The 16,654-nt window shown below is 31.9% G+C and overlaps 3 protein-coding genes across 4 annotated transcripts; 1 reads left to right on the forward strand and 2 right to left on the reverse strand.

The window, feature by feature from the left end:
• Positions 1–236: 236 nt before the first annotated feature.
• On the forward strand, positions 237–9,148 carry Pdss2 (Decaprenyl diphosphate synthase subunit 2). Of its 2 annotated transcripts, XM_088200678.1 has the most exons (9): positions 237–298; positions 399–604; positions 714–1,001; positions 1,073–1,204; positions 7,180–7,377; positions 7,442–7,578; positions 7,721–7,881; positions 8,352–8,543; positions 8,611–9,148. In XM_088200678.1, the coding sequence occupies exons 3-9, from the start codon at positions 730–732 to the stop codon at positions 8,767–8,769; spliced, it is 1,251 nt and encodes a 416-aa protein (XP_088056804.1). In that variant the 5' UTR covers positions 237–298; positions 399–604; positions 714–729; the 3' UTR covers positions 8,770–9,148. The 2 variants fall into 2 exon arrangements, with proteins under 2 accessions (XP_088056804.1, XP_088056805.1); XM_088200679.1 differs by lacking the exon at positions 237–298 and having other exon boundaries at positions 466–604; positions 718–1,001.
• An 898-nt stretch (positions 9,149–10,046) lies between these two features.
• Positions 10,047–11,659, reverse strand: LOC148228077 (uncharacterized). Its single transcript, XM_088200680.1, has 4 exons — positions 11,599–11,659; positions 11,104–11,529; positions 10,711–10,931; positions 10,047–10,640 (listed from the first exon to the last, which is right to left on the reverse strand). Exons 1-4 carry the CDS (start codon positions 11,612–11,614, stop codon positions 10,179–10,181), a joined length of 1,125 nt encoding a protein of 374 aa, XP_088056806.1. The 5' UTR covers positions 11,615–11,659; the 3' UTR covers positions 10,047–10,178.
• Positions 11,660–13,311: 1,652 nt separating this feature from the next.
• On the reverse strand, positions 13,312–15,383 carry LOC148228078 (uncharacterized). The gene is made up of 4 exons (XM_088199685.1): positions 15,035–15,383; positions 14,383–14,492; positions 14,126–14,318; positions 13,312–14,037 (listed from the first exon to the last, which is right to left on the reverse strand). The coding sequence occupies exons 1-4, from the start codon at positions 15,096–15,098 to the stop codon at positions 13,628–13,630; spliced, it is 777 nt and encodes a 258-aa protein (XP_088055811.1). The 5' UTR covers positions 15,099–15,383; the 3' UTR covers positions 13,312–13,627.
• Between the last annotated feature and the right edge of the window lie 1,271 nt (positions 15,384–16,654).

A 16,654-nucleotide genomic window follows, 5' to 3' on the forward strand; every position in this document is an offset into this window, starting at 1 on the left:
TTAGTTGGCCAGCGGTTGAGAAATAACTGAAATTTTCTTTCATTTTTAAACTTGGCACGCACCAGCCGTGCGAGGTCGGCAATAGAATGTCTCTACGTCACGTCAGTGCTACCAGAGTGCCGCCAAGTTTTGGACATAATAAAATTATGTCCAAGCTATATTCTGAGCAATGCTCGCTCACAACAAACGTATTTATGTAGCAAAACGTTGTTGGGCGCTTTCGTAGCCATTAGGGCCAAACGCAGCGGAGGATTCATAACCATTGATTTTACTTAAAAATGAAACCACAAGTCATTAGGTTAGTGAGTAATATATGTATTATTTTTTCAATTGAAATTTGGAGTATCTTAGGAGATTAATCGTTAAAGTTGGAAACCAAAAGTGATTTTTAATTATAGTAACTGCATTACGCTCAGAAGAGAAACTACAATAGAAAGCCACGCGCGAACGAGAGTTCACGGCCGCGCGCCGTCAAGCTGGCAACCCCTGCTCCGTTTGCGTTTGACGTTTAACCTCATGACAGTTGACAGAACGGACATAACACAAACAGACATTAGTCCGATTCGCGCGGACGTGCCCTTCCACTGAATCGCGACAAATAGCGGTAACGTTACGAAACCTCGTTTTCCGCCGCCTTCTTGCTCTTCTGCCTTCTCGCTCAGTCAAAAGTAGGTTAATTGCTACAAAAAACTTTCACCCGCCACTTTCCACAGACAGTCGAAGGCCGCCATGAGCCTGAGTCGGTTGGGCCTGCGCGCGTTGGCCGCCGCCTCGTCATCCTTCGCCCCCTTAGCGCCCCTGCAGACGAGAACCGCAGCCGGATTACCCCAACACTCCAGGAAACCCGACTGGAACAGAGCCGTAAGCGAGGCAGAGAAAATCGTCGGGTATCCCACCTCATTCCTAAGCCTGAGATGGCTGCTCAGCGACGAGATTGCCAATGTGGCTCTACATTTGAGGAAACTTGTCGGTAGCAACCATCCGTTGCTCAAAACGGCAAAGTAAACACAAATCAAATAATGTTCACCTTCAAAACTCACTAATAGAACTTGACCTTCAAATTTGTTTACAGAAATCTGCTGTACAATGGCAAAAATAACATGCAAGCGTGGGGACTGATTGTGCTCCTCGTTTCCAAAGCAGCGGGACACTCTCCGGAAATTCCTGATATGGAACAGGATAAGTCGGCTGGAGTGCTCTACAGGTACTTTTAACTTTTAGAGACAAACAAAAACTTTACATTTGAAACCAATTTTGTAATACCCATGGCTTAGAACTACGAATATGACGATAACCATATTGCTTGAAAGCAGAAGCGGAAAATAAAATTATGCTCACTGTAGGAGGATTATCTAAGTAGAATAATATTAACCCTTTTAGTCCAAGAAGGTCGAAATATTGGCCCACCATACCTATGCCAAAAATACCAAACCGGCCGATATTTCAGTGCAGTTTTTCAACATTTATTTTAACATGTTAGATATTTTTGTATATGAGCAACGAGTCAACATAAAAGGAATACATTTGCTTTATCTCAGGCAAATCTAATGGGACCTAGCAGTTCCTAGTAATTATATTATGTAACAGAGAAACCACTACGTCCTTTTTTATGATAAGGATGGCTGGCAAACTTGAAATTCTTTCTACTATTTGTACATTTTTATTTCTATTTAGACATATTTGTACCCAAATAGTCATTAAACATAAGCGTTTTACATATTAGCAATAAGTAAGTCTCAATAATTATATTTAAATAAAAAAGGTATTTAAAAAATATGTGCGAAATGTGTTTTTTTAAAACAAAACCTTCATTAGATAATAATGCAATGTTATTTTTTTGTTACCAATTAAAGAAAGGTTGTACTATACGATATAATTAAAATGTGTTGATGGGTGTTTTTTACATCAAACTTGCTTTATCTTTTATTTTATTTAAATAAATATGAAAAATATAATCTTATATTTTTATTGCTGTAACAACTAAATAGTATTGCTTTTTATTATCTTACATCATTGAGAGTACACAAAAAAAGTTATAAATTTCAACACATATAACATAATTTATTTAAAAAATGCAAATCAATGATCTTTAAAAAAAAAACACGCATATTGTCTGGGACTAAACGAGTTATGCAATATTTACGTATTTTTTATTGTATAATATTTACCTAAACATTTATAACTCAAATTTAATCAATGTTACTTTTAACATAAGTGAAAATAAATAAGCACACAAGAGACAATTCTTTGGAAAAAAAATATAATTGCGATATTCTAAAATAAATATTAACCCGTTGACCGCACATGATACTTATAAAAGTCATCAAGAACATCGCCAGTATCCATTGGGCACCTATAGGTGTCATGAAACTTTCAGCCTTATAATACGTTTTTTTTATTAAAATAATATTTAAATAATTTATGGCATAAATATGTGCTCTCCCACATATTAGAAAATTTCGAAGTGGTGCGCAAAAATATCAGTCGCGGTGAAAGAGCTAAATGTGCAATAATTGAAATAAAGTAATATAAATAAATCACACCTCAATCAGATAAATATCACAGTCATCAATCATATAAATCTGTTTTTTTAAATGTGTAACATTTTGAACAAACAGATTTACAATTTTCTACACACTCCTTTCTCATAAGATTCTTTCGAATAATCGTAACTGACGAAAAGTAATGAGTAATATATTTTATTGGAATTAATTGGCGAGTGGTTCTCCGGTACATGGTATAAAAATTTGGGAGGCATCCAGAAGCGGTCGATCAGAGACTATGTTGTCCTAGATTCATTGTTCCAAAACAAGAAAGATTTGGCGCCTGAAATTTCGAAAATATTATTTTTTTATGATTAAGGAAAGTGTTTTTAATAAAATATTTTTTAATTTAAGTATTAAATATATCAAAAAATAGTTTGATAGAATGCTTTGGGTTCTGTTAATCAATAAACATGGCGAATCATATGAGCGGTACTCGGATTATTTTTTCGGTAAATTAATTAAAATAATAATATTAATTGACTGGTTTTTCTCTCGGTAATACCAGTATTATTGCAATCCCAACTCACCGGTATCTTTACCGATATATTGCACTAAACAATGTTAATCATTTTATGACCATTTTACTCGAAACTGAATATTCCGAGTTAGTGTAACTTTTTGCTTGCTGAATCTTTTTGTATTATATTGCTTTTTGTATTATATTTCAAATTCAAATACACTCTTCTGAGCTAATACTTAACTTTATGAAAGAATTTTTGCCAATTAGTAAGCTTATTTCAGTGATGTAAAATGCTGGAGTTCTATTGACAAAACTGGTGAATATTGTAAGTGAGGCAATATTAACTTTTAAAGAATCAATCATGCAATGTGCGATTGCACATTTTAATTTAGGTTTTACAAATCGATTTGGGATTTTTTCTTGTCTAACTATTGTGCATATCGCTTTCTGTTGTCATCAAGAATGTACTTTTCGTAATACGTTACAATACGATCTAGAAGTGGATCGTTTCTTATACATAAAAGGAGTGGAAAGCAAACTTCATAATAGCGATTATTTTGTATTGTGGTACCCATTTATCTGGATTTTTCTAGCTGTTTTGAGTTTTCCAGAACTATTGTATTACTAACGCCTAACTTTTGTGCAAGCGTAGTTCTGATCCAACTAAAGCTTAGCCTGATTTTAGAATGTAACAATTTCTGGCTTTTATATTTCTGTATGCTCAGTTAGCTGTGACTTCATTCATAGTATAACTTGGAAAGACATTATGAACAAAAGCATGGTAAAATTAAAGAACTGTCAGTGAGTGGAGAGCTAAGATACAATTTCTTATAGACAATGTGACGGTTCAAAAGAATATATTTCACAATCAAATGATCAATCCAACATGTAAATATCTTATATTATTACGTAAAAAATATAACCCTTCACGGATGCCTAATTGCCACAGTTCAAAAAAATCTAAATAAAAAAGTCAAACCTTTCACTTAAATCATTCTTTCACACATGGACGTCATTTGAGGGAAGAGAAACATGTGGGGCCATTTACCTTCTGAAATTTGACCAGAAAAATGCATGTCATTTAATGAAATACTATGAATCTTAATGAAATCGAAATATTAAAAAACCGACCACTAATGGAATGTCGTCCCTGATTTTAAACCATTAATTCTCGCGTCAACCCTCAAAAATAATCTTAATAAAACAGTCTCGAATCTATCCCAATAATATTTTTTAGGTGTTAGCAAAATTATATGATTTCAACTTTTCCATATATAGTAAATACAGGGCTGTGGAGTCGTTAAAAAAAACACAACTCCGACTCCGATTCCGATATTTACCAACAACACGACTCCACTCCGACTTCGACTCCGACTCAAAAAAGTTTAATTTTATCAGGTATTTTTGGTGTTTTTCTACACGTTTAATATTCATACGCTATACACATTCATTATTACGCAATTAAAAATTCATAAACTTCGTAATTTAAAAAAATGCTCGGAGTCGCTCATTTTTCACGACTCCGACTCCAACTCCGGCCAAAACACCACGACTCCGACTCCGACTCCACAGCCCTGATATAATATATACATTTACATATTATGATACTTATCATTATTTATTTACATGCGATGTATAAATGTCACAGTGAATGTGTATTTTTCGGTGAAGTTATATTTTCACTAGTGAAGGCTAAATACATATTCACCAGTAGATATATTCTACTAGCGAAAATATAATTTAACTGATATGCGCTAGTGAAATTATATGCTGCTCTAAAATGTCTATTTAAACTCAATTTGAGAGTTGCGAAACGTCCATTTGCTGTTCAAGCACAAAGCTACACGAATTAACCAAACCCAACTTGACTTAATGAAGGTTCTAAAACTAATTATAGTTTTAAAACTTTCATTAAGTTAAGTCCTAAGTACAACCTAAGTCAACTCATCTGTCAAGAGAAAATTATACATATAAATATATGTATATATACAAATACATATACATACACATATATTCATATAATTAAAAATATGAAAAAAGGACAGACACAAATCACTTCAACAGGTGTGCATTGTCCCATACTATACAGGGTCACCACTCAGCTTTCTATTTTTATAAGAAGTGTTGACAGACATATAAATGTGACAGAAGAACTTCACAATATCGTGGAAAATGTTTTTAACTTTTCCATTGCTGCAGTTATTTTTGCACGAAATTTTGCATTTTAAATATGTGGTGGGTATTTATTCATGCAATTTTATTGTTCAATAAATTAAAATAAAAATGATATAAAATAACCATATTACAAGACTCTAAAAGTTTGTGGCATCTATAGATACCGTCCGCAGTGAAAAGATTAACCAGGTGGAGGACTATAGTCCTCCACGCGAACAACCCAGTGCTAACAATACTGTCAACAAGCGCATTGCTTATTTTACAGGCAGCACCTGCTGCTTTACCACCCTTTTTGAATTTGTACTAAAATTGCTTATTTTCCATCTTTTAATAGCTTAACCCTTAAATGCACGATATTTTCAAATTCAAAAATAAATATATTTGCTTACTTTATATTAAGCTGAAAATGACGGCAAAAATAATTTAAAAAATATTTAGGCTTATTTGTGGACTATATTTATAAAAAAATGCTTGTTGTAAATATGCGACATCATGCAGAACGCAAACGAAGTATATTAAAATTAAAAACATAAAAAATATTTACAAGTGGCAATTCTTAAAGCAATTTTTCTTCTTATTAAAACATAAGACCACACCACATTTTTCACACATTGTTTGTGAAATTCCATTGCATTTCGGCATTTTGCATCTGTTCCTCTTGGTCAATATGAGCCAGTGTCTACAACTGCATGTTTTGTTTATTTTATGCAACTATTACAAAAAATAGAAATCAAAAATAAACAAACAATGGTAGACTAACTTTTTTGGAGTATATAAATTCATTTTATTTCGTTTTATATCCACTAGCACCAATGAAAACAAATGTTGAAATTCCCAAAAATGTGACACATTTGCACCCAACGATTTTTTTTAAATGGCATTATCACGCCTACAGAGACATCTATCGGAATAATTTGAAAACACAATGGCTCGGCGTTTGTTACACATATGTAACATTATGCAATAAAGTTCCTTTATTGAACGTAGGCTGAGTTATAAGCGCTTAAATAAATTGTTGCATTTAAGGGTTCATTTATTACAAAATTTATAATAAAACCATATTCGATGTTACTTAAGTACAGACCACAATGCACTTAAAAATTATATTTACATGGACACAATGAAATAACATTTTCATTATAGAAACAAAAACTGACGTTATTTTTTTAGCAATCTAATATATGTCTTCGTAAACTTATTGCACAAATTAAGTAATGTATACTGAATGTGAGAGATTCCTGATAAATTGTGATGATGTAGCATATTTTCGAGTTTGTAGTCTAAAGTAGAGTGCCAAAATAAGTGATGATGTTCTGAGCGCTGCTCTAAATGAATAGTGAACGAAGAGTTTATGTCATTATGTCTGGGCGCAACTCGAATTTTATGTACTGGTTTATGCGACACAGCCCTTTTATATATTTTATGCTAGCAGCTAGGCCAATTGTGAACCCTTTCAATTTAAATTGCTTTGGATCAAATACTTTTTGAAGTATTATAAATGGCTTATTTTTCTGATAATGGTATTTTTTAGAGCTTAACAATGGCATTGATATCTCGACCATAAATTATGTCAGATGATCTAAATAAACATTTATTGTTTGTTAGGAAGATGCTTTACTTTTATGGAGAATCTTGTTTAAACAATTTATATTCAAATGTTGATTTCTAAAGCATTTTTATTTAAATTTTGATTTCAAAACATTTTCGAATAAAATATTGAAATATTCAGTGTTTTGGCGGTTCTTTTCTTGCTTAGGGTACATTAAATTACCACTTTACTCGTCCAAACTTTTCTATTATGTAGAATTTGTTGTGTACAAAAAAATAACTTTTAGATAATTTTACTACTTTCAAATAGAACAGATCAATTCTAGCATAATATATTCATAAAACGTTGTACAAAAATGTAATTATTTATATTAAATTTTAAATTTAAAAAATGATATAATGGACCATCTTAAATTACAGAGTTCAATTAACACTAGTGTAATTTTTCAGTCAACGTGCTCTCGCTGAAGTGACCGAAATGATCCGAACAAGTTATTTGGTACACAAAAGTTTGGTCAATCTAAACGACCGTGACAGCGGAGCTACTTTAAACTCTTCGTTGAGCGATATGACTTTTGGTAATAAAATTGCCTTGTTGAGCGGTGACTATCTTTTGGCTAACTCATCAGCAGAACTATCAGGATTGAGGTAAGATCGACTTAATAATATAGAGAAAAAAAATTATAAAGTAAATATGTTTAACATCATAAAGGAATCAAGAGTTGATCGAGTTGATTTCATCTGCTATTCGAGATTTAACAGAAGCTGAATTCATGGGAGAAAGAGACGCTCAAAACAATCCACTTCCATCTAAACCAATACCTGATGACGGAGAACCTATTTTAAAAGGTATTCACACGTTTTATGTTTTTTCAATCGTATTTAAATATGAGAAGGTCACACCGTCAATATTTGGTTATTACGTAATATTGAAATGGGTTATGCAAAACTATTTGTAAAGAACATTTTAACGTAAAACTAATATTTTTAGAATGGCAATGCAGACTCGAACCGCTTAGCGTGATGGGACTTCTGGGTCATGCGGCTCCCGAATGGGCAGCCCGACATGAGCTCAGTGCTGGCACCTTATTAGGAAAAAGTTGTCAAGGTGCTCTCATCCTAGCTAAGCAACCAAAAGAGATGCAAAAATTGGTTCGTTAAATACTTTTTTATTTTTAATATATCTATAGCAGCGTTCTCCAAACTGACTACAATAACTATACCATAACACGCATCAAAGTGGAACATTGCTGTCATTCATAATTTAAATAGTAAAGGGATGAAACCCACTGAAATTTATGATATGAAAGTTTAGTACTATGATGATGCATGTCTGTCACTCCAGAAAGTGTAAAAGTGGACTAGAAGATTCTGAAATAGTGTGAGTTCTGTATTAGACTACTCGACCAAGTCATCACTGAGTAACAATTGATGAAGAGATGAGCCACTTGTAAGTCCATGATGTTCTGCATTTCCAGAGAGTATCCGGAAGGCGAATGAGAGTATAGCAGCTGACTTTAACAAACATATTACAAGCAGTACTATTCTGAAAAGTTTAAGAAACGCTTTAGCAAAAGCTGTCAAGATTTTTATTTTACTATTTTTAATGTTTCAATTTTTAGGCTTATTTATTTGGATCACATTTAGCATTGGCTTGGCAAGCGTGTCTCGATTTGGAGCCTTTTACCGGACCATGTTCAGGCCCCTTTTCACTCGTCAGTGCTCCAGTCCTGTTCACTTTAGCTCACCGACCTAATCTATACAGTATTATCGAAGCAGGAAAGCGGGACGTTTATAAGATAGACTATGATTTAGTAAGTGTTTTTAAATTTTAACTAAAGTTTTATATCATATGTTAATAAACATATTTGTGTATTATAGCTTCATAAAGAAGTTTTGGACGGTCCAGGAATGGAACAAGCTAGAGAGCTGCAGAGAGAGCATAGCACTGCGGCTACAAAAGTCCTTCAGAACTTCCCAAATTGCGACGCGAGGACTGCCTTACACAATATAATTTTAGCTATGCAAGATCTGTGTTGATTATTTAAAAAAAGTTAATGTAAATATGTATAACTATTTATTTTATTTATATGTAACTCAAATATTGTTTAAAAAATGTAAGTCTTCATATTTACAAAATAACTTCATGATCAGAGTTTTTCCATAATTTGGATAAGACTTCCATTATTTTATACAAGGTTATGGGTAAAGCTAAATACTTTTGTATCTGTTTATTTTTATGTTTATATTTGACGTACATTCCAAAAAAAAATTATGTAAAAATAATTATATTTTTATAAAGCTATTAATTTATATTTAAGTAAATTCTTTGGAACTGATATTGTTAATGTTGAAATATACATTTTATGCATGTTACATTTTTATATGAAAATAAATCTTTTCGTACATTCTTATAAAATTTATAATATTATTTTCCTAATTATTATCGATCTCTTGCACACACATGTAGGTAATGGTTGAAAATAGCTTATGAATATATAAAAGCGGAAACATTTCCTCTTTTTGATAAAGTGAAAGAAACCATTTTCAGTAACACCCTAACTTCTGCATATAGGAATTATAATGTCATGAACATTTTGGAGTTCAGATAGGTATTTACGATGGGTTGGATCAGTTGGATCAGCCTTTATAAGAAATTACCTCGTTTTATTTAATCAAAATGCAAACACCAAAAGAACTTCCTCACAAAGGAATATTAAAGTTAAAGTAAAACTGTTTGAGAAAATTATTTCAAAAAATTTAAAACAAATAATTAAGGAGCTCGCTCAGTAAGAGTTTGGAAAACAATTTATCACTTGTGTTCACAACGTAAAGGCTTATCTTATTACTAGTCTAATTAACCGTTTATATACATAAAATAAATTACCAATAAAACACTTCTATTGGTAGCTAACGGTATATCTAGCCTTTTAGACGAATTTCTTAGTTCAGATATACACCCAAAAAAATATTTTCCTTGTTCACTTTAAGAAGATAAAGACGTTATTAAAAATATGTACATACAACAGCTTCTATATATCTCGATTCATTTTCAATTCAATATCATATATAGTTATTTGAATTGTATAGAAATTTTTGTATTATATTTGTAGCCAGGTTAATTTGTAATTTTAAAACTAGATATAATTTTTTTGTGAATATTATGTATTTGCTTAATACCCTTACAATAAAGAAACATGTGAGCGAAAATTATATCTATATTTATCTTTCACAGGCAATTGAGAATTTTAATTGTAAACTAACATGCCAATTAGAGATAATCCTCTGTCGTGTGGATAAGCTGCTTTCAGGCATTAATGAGCAATTTACAATAATTTAGGAACACTTGCAATGCTTTATGTTAAATATGTTTGTAATATTGGAGCATATATATTATAATATATAATATATGTTTAAAATAATTTATAAATTGATATTGGTACACGTTATCAGTTGACTTTGTTTATTATCTCCATTACCCGGAAAGAGATCAGCGGATAAGAGTCCATACAGTGTATGACGATTTTGTCGAGTAGGTCTGAAGTATTTTTACGCAGCTCCGAATCGCTCGATCGTTCGCTCTTACCCTTCGAGTACCAACCGTCTCCTAAGGTTTGGAATAGTTCTGCCTCGCTTTCTTTACGTTCGTATTCAGCATTGTAAGAAGTAAGTTCAGTGTTCTCCGATCTCAATGTCGACTTGGAGAGTTTTTCGATTATTTCGAGAGTGTAAAATACACTTTCTAAATGGTCGATTTCATTCAGCTCAAGGGCTTCTTGGGGATCGGTCGATGTGACGATCTTTAAAAAAATTTCAAGTCTAGCATGCGCGTCTTTCAGAGTATGCTTCGCGACGACTGAAGATTTATTCAAAGCATATAATATTTTCAACAGTTGACTTTTCTCGTTGTTCTGTAATACAAGTTGAAATAAATTAGACAATAAAAAAGTACCATAATCTGTCATCAAAGATATATTTCACTTGTCTGTTGTTTTCAAATAATCGCTTAACAATATCTTCAGAATAACTGACGACGCTATTCAAAGAACCGACGTGAACGCCTTTCTCGTATAGTAAATCGATCACTTCGCCCAGAAGATCTGATGAATATTTAAAAAGATGTTTTTGGTTTTGCTTTTTAGTCGAATTTACTAAAAATTCCAAAATAGCCACAATTGAAGAGTCGAGCGATAATAATGATTCTGAAAATACAAATAAAGAAAATTACATATTAGTTTTTCCCTACAATACTTACACACATGTAGCTACAATAATTATTAGAATAGCACTCGACATAAACAAAGCATGTAATTAAAAATATTTTTTCAGTATTTTATCAAATAAAAACAATAAATTTGTAAGAAAAATACTAACGTTCAATTTGGTTTCTTTCGTTAAGCGTGGGACCGCTCGACTTGCTCTCCTGTGACTTGTCCAATTCTATAACATTTCCGGATGGAGAAGAGCGTATGTCTCCTTGGAATCCTATTATTGCATTTTTGATGCATCTTATCGACCGTACGAGTGTGGAGTGTGTTTTTGAATTGATCTTTTCGCTCTCGTCAGATATTGCAAAGTAAATTTCCATCAAGTTTTCGTCGGACGAGTCGAAGCATATCTGATTATCGACTATGGTAATAGGTCGACGAAAGGGCTCGTTCGTAGCATTCGCTAATATTGCAGAATCGCTACGCTTAGACCCGATCATCGCGCAGAAACTTTCGACGTCCACTTTGGGCGGCTTTAGTTTCACGATGCAGAATGCAATAGCCACGAACTGCTTTCTTTTTATTTCTAATTCTGAAAACCGTACGATACGACATAAATATACTTTTCGATAATACGTTAAAATTTAAAAGAAAATTTAACCTTGTTCAGCTGACATATTGTTTTCGAAACGTATTCGCTGATGACGTTTGGCCTGAACAGCAATTTCAGTCGACCATGATTGTAATTTAAAAAATCTAATATTATAATTGTATTTCAAGAACTAACTTAACCTTTCCCTTACTGTGCCAAATAAATCCGTGTAAATACACATGCAGCTGACAGACGACCAACGGCGACGAGCAGCAAGGGACCTTAGAGGACCATCCCGAGGACATCATTCCTCCGCCAACTTTTCCACCAGCGCTTGGAGAAAAGCACATACACTTCTACAATAGTTTGCTTGTTTCAATACATGTATTACTGAATAAATTGTTATCAGCCTCCCGGCGTTTATTTCTGGCTCCAAAGTCACATCCCTTGGGTCTAAATGTTTTAGACCCAAGGGGTGTGATTTAGACTAAAACCCGAAACAAGCATTAAAATTGTGCCGTCGCAACGCTTCGTCATTCACACTAAAATGGCAACAATATATTACAATCTCTAAGAAGTACGTCAAAACTGAATTTTGTCCAATAGAAGAGCGCCAAAAACAAATATCACTTCTCAGAAGGCAAAAATCTATTGCAAAAGCAATAAAATCGTACTGTCACCGTTGCAGTGGGAACGCTCTGTGATCAAGTCAGAGCGTGAGGCACCTTGCCTTTAGCTTTATCACTTTGTCACACGTATAAGTGAATCCGTGCGAGAGAAAACAGGATATACTCACCCACACCTCTCTTGCAAAATTCTCTGACAAAGTGGTATAGCATGGGCGCGTAAAAGTTAAAACAACACCCACACTGACTATGTCCAGCTTTTTCACCGCCCTGGATAAAATAAAATTTTGCTGCCCTTTGCATATTATTATTATTGTAAAACATTATATATTGGCAGCAAATTTTTGAAGGTATTTTTAAAAAATAAGAAGTTCACTTTATAAAAAAATAAAATGTATTTATAATACAAAATATGCTTTAAAACATTTAGTTTTTAAAAAGTAAAATACATAAAAAAGCACAATAATTAAAATTCAATGAAAAAATATAAACACAAAATTAATTTACGAAAGTTAAAAACTAATAACAAAAAAATCCAATATATCATGCGAATCTGACGTCAACGCATATTACGAATCGTTTTAAAGTATGAAGGAAGGAATAAGGAAAAAAACTTTTTTATCTTAGGCTCTGTTTGATTAATTTTATTTTAATTTAATTTTGCTATTCAGCGTTAGTTATTTTCGTAATTAAATTTAAAAAGTATAAAATTGATTTTATTAACGAATACGCCTGATACAACAGTCAATGTTCGAAATATGTATATATTGAAATAAATATAGAAGGAGTCATATATTTGAAAAAAATTGTGTAACATGAATTTTATTATTAGTATTTAGTTAGGGCTTTCAAAAAATCGTCTGAAAAAAACGGATTTTGTTTTTTTTACAAATCAAAAACCGGTTTTAATCGTTCTCGTAAAATTAAGATATTTCGTGTGTTATTTAAAAAAATAAATATGTAAATATTTGTTTTAAGATACTAAAAAAAAAATTCATTGCTTATAAATATAGCATTCATGGTAAAATAACTAGAAATAGATAATGAAAAGTACGTAAACAATATGTATGTTTGTATTATACTTGCGAATATATGTACTTACGTAACTTTTTCTGTATGTACAAAATAAATTGTGAATTTCTAAAATAAAATACAATTTTATTGGCAAGACAACAAATTTATTAGCAAGAAAAATACAAATGGATTATTATTTTACACATAGACAAAATTTAGAGGAAATAAATATATTCAAAATATTATGATACAAAAATATAAAAAAAAATACCACGAACAATCAAACGACATTAAAATTAGAAATTATGAAGACATGTATTTCAGTTTATTTTTTTTTATAAAACTGATAAAAATTGAACATACTAATAACACAACTTCCAAACGCTAAATTAAATTTGCGACTGATTTTGTCATTAGAACAAGACGGGGTAACATTGTATGAAGTTATTTATGTCATTTTAGTAAAATGTTTTTAAAATGATATTACCATTCGTTATGAGAACAACACAGACTCGTTTGTCAATTGAAAATTTTATATCAGCGCTATAAGTACCAGTCGATGTGTATTGTGCATTAGCGTTTGGATTACTAATTAACATGTTAGCCAGTATGACATATCTATTTTCATCACCCATTGGATGCTTTTTCATATGATACGCTGCCGCCTCCTTCGATCCAAAGCGTATTTTATTATTTTTTGCATGTTTTTTAACATCTTCAATGATTTTATTGCGATCCGAGTTAATGTTAACCATAGGAAGTAGTTCATTGGATTTGTAGGCCATATGATAATTGTCAACAGTTTTTAAAGATTGATCAAAATCTTGTTTTACCATATCATTCGTTATAATTTGGAGAACATTTTGCCCTAATAATTTAAAATAAAGAAAACATATTTTTTTATTCTGTAAGTATATCATTTAATTTTTATTAAATAACTAATATGTACAGCATACCTGCTTTCTTATTACTCAAATTTGGGTTATTTCTTGCTTCAGTGTTTCTCAAGCTATTGAATTTGTAGGCGAAATAGTTCAAATAGGAGCATAATTTTGCCACGCTCGTCGGATTCATGAACTTCGCAAATTCTTCTGCTTTTCCCATAAAGCCTGCATGAACATATTCGACAGACATCATATCACCTCTCACCTAAATGTAAAAAAAATGAAGTAAAACCTACTAGTAAGTAATATAAACGTGCTGTCAACAGTACCTGTTTCAAGCGATTTAATTCATAGGGTTTAATATTATTGGTTCTAATAGAATTGATTCTTAAATTATTCAACCATGTTCTTGTGGCAGCATCCGTATTCTGTGTATTAGCTAAATAAAATAAAAATAATTTTCATATCAAGTGTTGTATAATACAAATTGATCCAATTCCAGTTTCTTATGTTGACAGCATTGTAAATCAGTCAATAATCACGTATGTTCAAAATGTCAAATGGATCGCTTATCATTGTTGAATTGTTCTACAGAAATAACAATTCTGTACGAACTATGTATCGAAATACGGGAAGATTGTGGGCAATTGCATCGTCCGCCAAGATCATGCGTTTTAACGCCGTTAGATTTTTTGTGGGGATACGCTAAAAGTCGATACGCGGGGATACGCTACGCCGGCAAACCCAAAACGTTGGAGAACATAAAAACCAACATCCGCCAAGTTATAGCCGAGATACTGCCCGAAATTCATCAAAAGGTCATCGAAAATTACATAGAAAGGATCGACTGCTGCAAAAGGTTTTTAAAAAAATATTTTTCCCAATTAAGAAAATATATCAAATGTTCTATTAGTAAAAAAATCGAAGAACCCTTTAGAAAACTGGATTTGGATCTCATTTTAAGAAATATGTTTTGCGAACCTGGCGTGATGGAAGAACTCAGCAGCGCGAGGCATAGCGCCAGCTGAAGCACGAGCAGAGACATTCTTGAGACGCTTCGAACGGATGTCGGAAAAGGATCAAAAATGACGATGCCTCTTTTAGCACAGATAGCTGCAGTTATGCGGCGTATCAGACGTTTGCGAAAGCTAAACACATGCTCTCAACTCGATCAAGTTCACCCGCGCCGCTCATTTATATAGTGGCCGTGATTTCACAAATTGTGCACGGCCACCGGCGACCCGCACGCCCTCGCTTATCAGCCAGTTACCCGCGACGGTTAATTGGGCGACACAACGGAGCGACGGTTAATTGGGCGACACACTAAGAAAAAACTTGAACGCTTAGCTTTATTGTAATCATTATTAAAATATACATTAAAACTTTAAAATATACATTAATATTTTTTTATTTAAAATTGCATTTTAATATATATAACATAAGAAACTTCATTTGAGTGCAAAGCGCAAAATCTTTGATTTTTTTTAATTTTCGAGACTCGGTCAATCACGCAGTGAGATCGCCCACAAAGGATTGTCTCAATCATTTAATATATAAAAAAACCCTTTTTACTATAAAAAAATCAAAGTTTGCTGGTTGACAGTGAAATTGTGTTCTTAAGGTGTTAAATTTTTAGTAAATTGACCACTCACAAGTTACGAGTAAACCTTATTAATCCTTTATTGCTAGACATACATCATAAAAATCTATGTAAGAAGTATTATATTGTTCGGCTAATAATACTTATGAAATTAGAGCTTAGTACAATATTTAACAAATATAATGCACACAAGTAAAAAAATATTGTCATGTTGCTAGTTGCGAAATGTTCATTTTCTGTTCAAATTACAACCTACCTTAAAGGAATTAATTATAATTTTTTTATTGAGCGTCTGAGGTTTCAAAGAGTCTGGGACTCTTCGTCTTCGGAGACTAACTGATATATTACGTTTATATTACATGTAATTTGGGAAGTATTTGATATACCGTCTTGAATGTTCGACTATATATATTTTTAATAAATACATTTCCGATAATTGTCACAAAGATAATGAGAATATAAAAGAAAAAAAGCATATTATTCATTTTCTATCGTTTCACAAAAAACATTTTCTATACAGATTTGAATGTTGGACTATATTATTAATAAGTTAATTTCCTTCAAATTTTACTTTGAGTTTTATTAATATTGATTATTTACATCATCATATATAAAAGATTATAAATAATTATTATAGACAATTTTCCTTCAAACATTTCACTGGGATTTCCATCGGAGACGATATTTAGAATAGCTAATTAAATTATGGAATTATGTATTAGGGCTGATGTCAAAGCAATTATCTATTGTAAACATCAACCTAAGGGAAAATCTAGTAAAATATTTTAAGGAAAATTGACTACAATAATTATTTATAATATTTTATATATGATAAATTAAAAATGTTCAATAAGAATAAAACTTAAGTATTAATTTAATAAAAATATAGTTAAACATTCAGGGCGGTATAGAAAATAGTTATTTTGAAACGATAGAAAAACAATAATATGTCTTTTGCTTTTATCTTATTATTATTTTCGTAACAATTATTGTGATGTATT

Source organism: Plectrocnemia conspersa, unplaced genomic scaffold (genome assembly GCF_051122295.1).
Source record: "Plectrocnemia conspersa isolate PC_06_02 unplaced genomic scaffold, ASM5112229v1 ptg000012l, whole genome shotgun sequence".
Lineage (NCBI taxonomy): Eukaryota > Metazoa > Arthropoda > Insecta > Trichoptera > Polycentropodidae > Plectrocnemia > Plectrocnemia conspersa.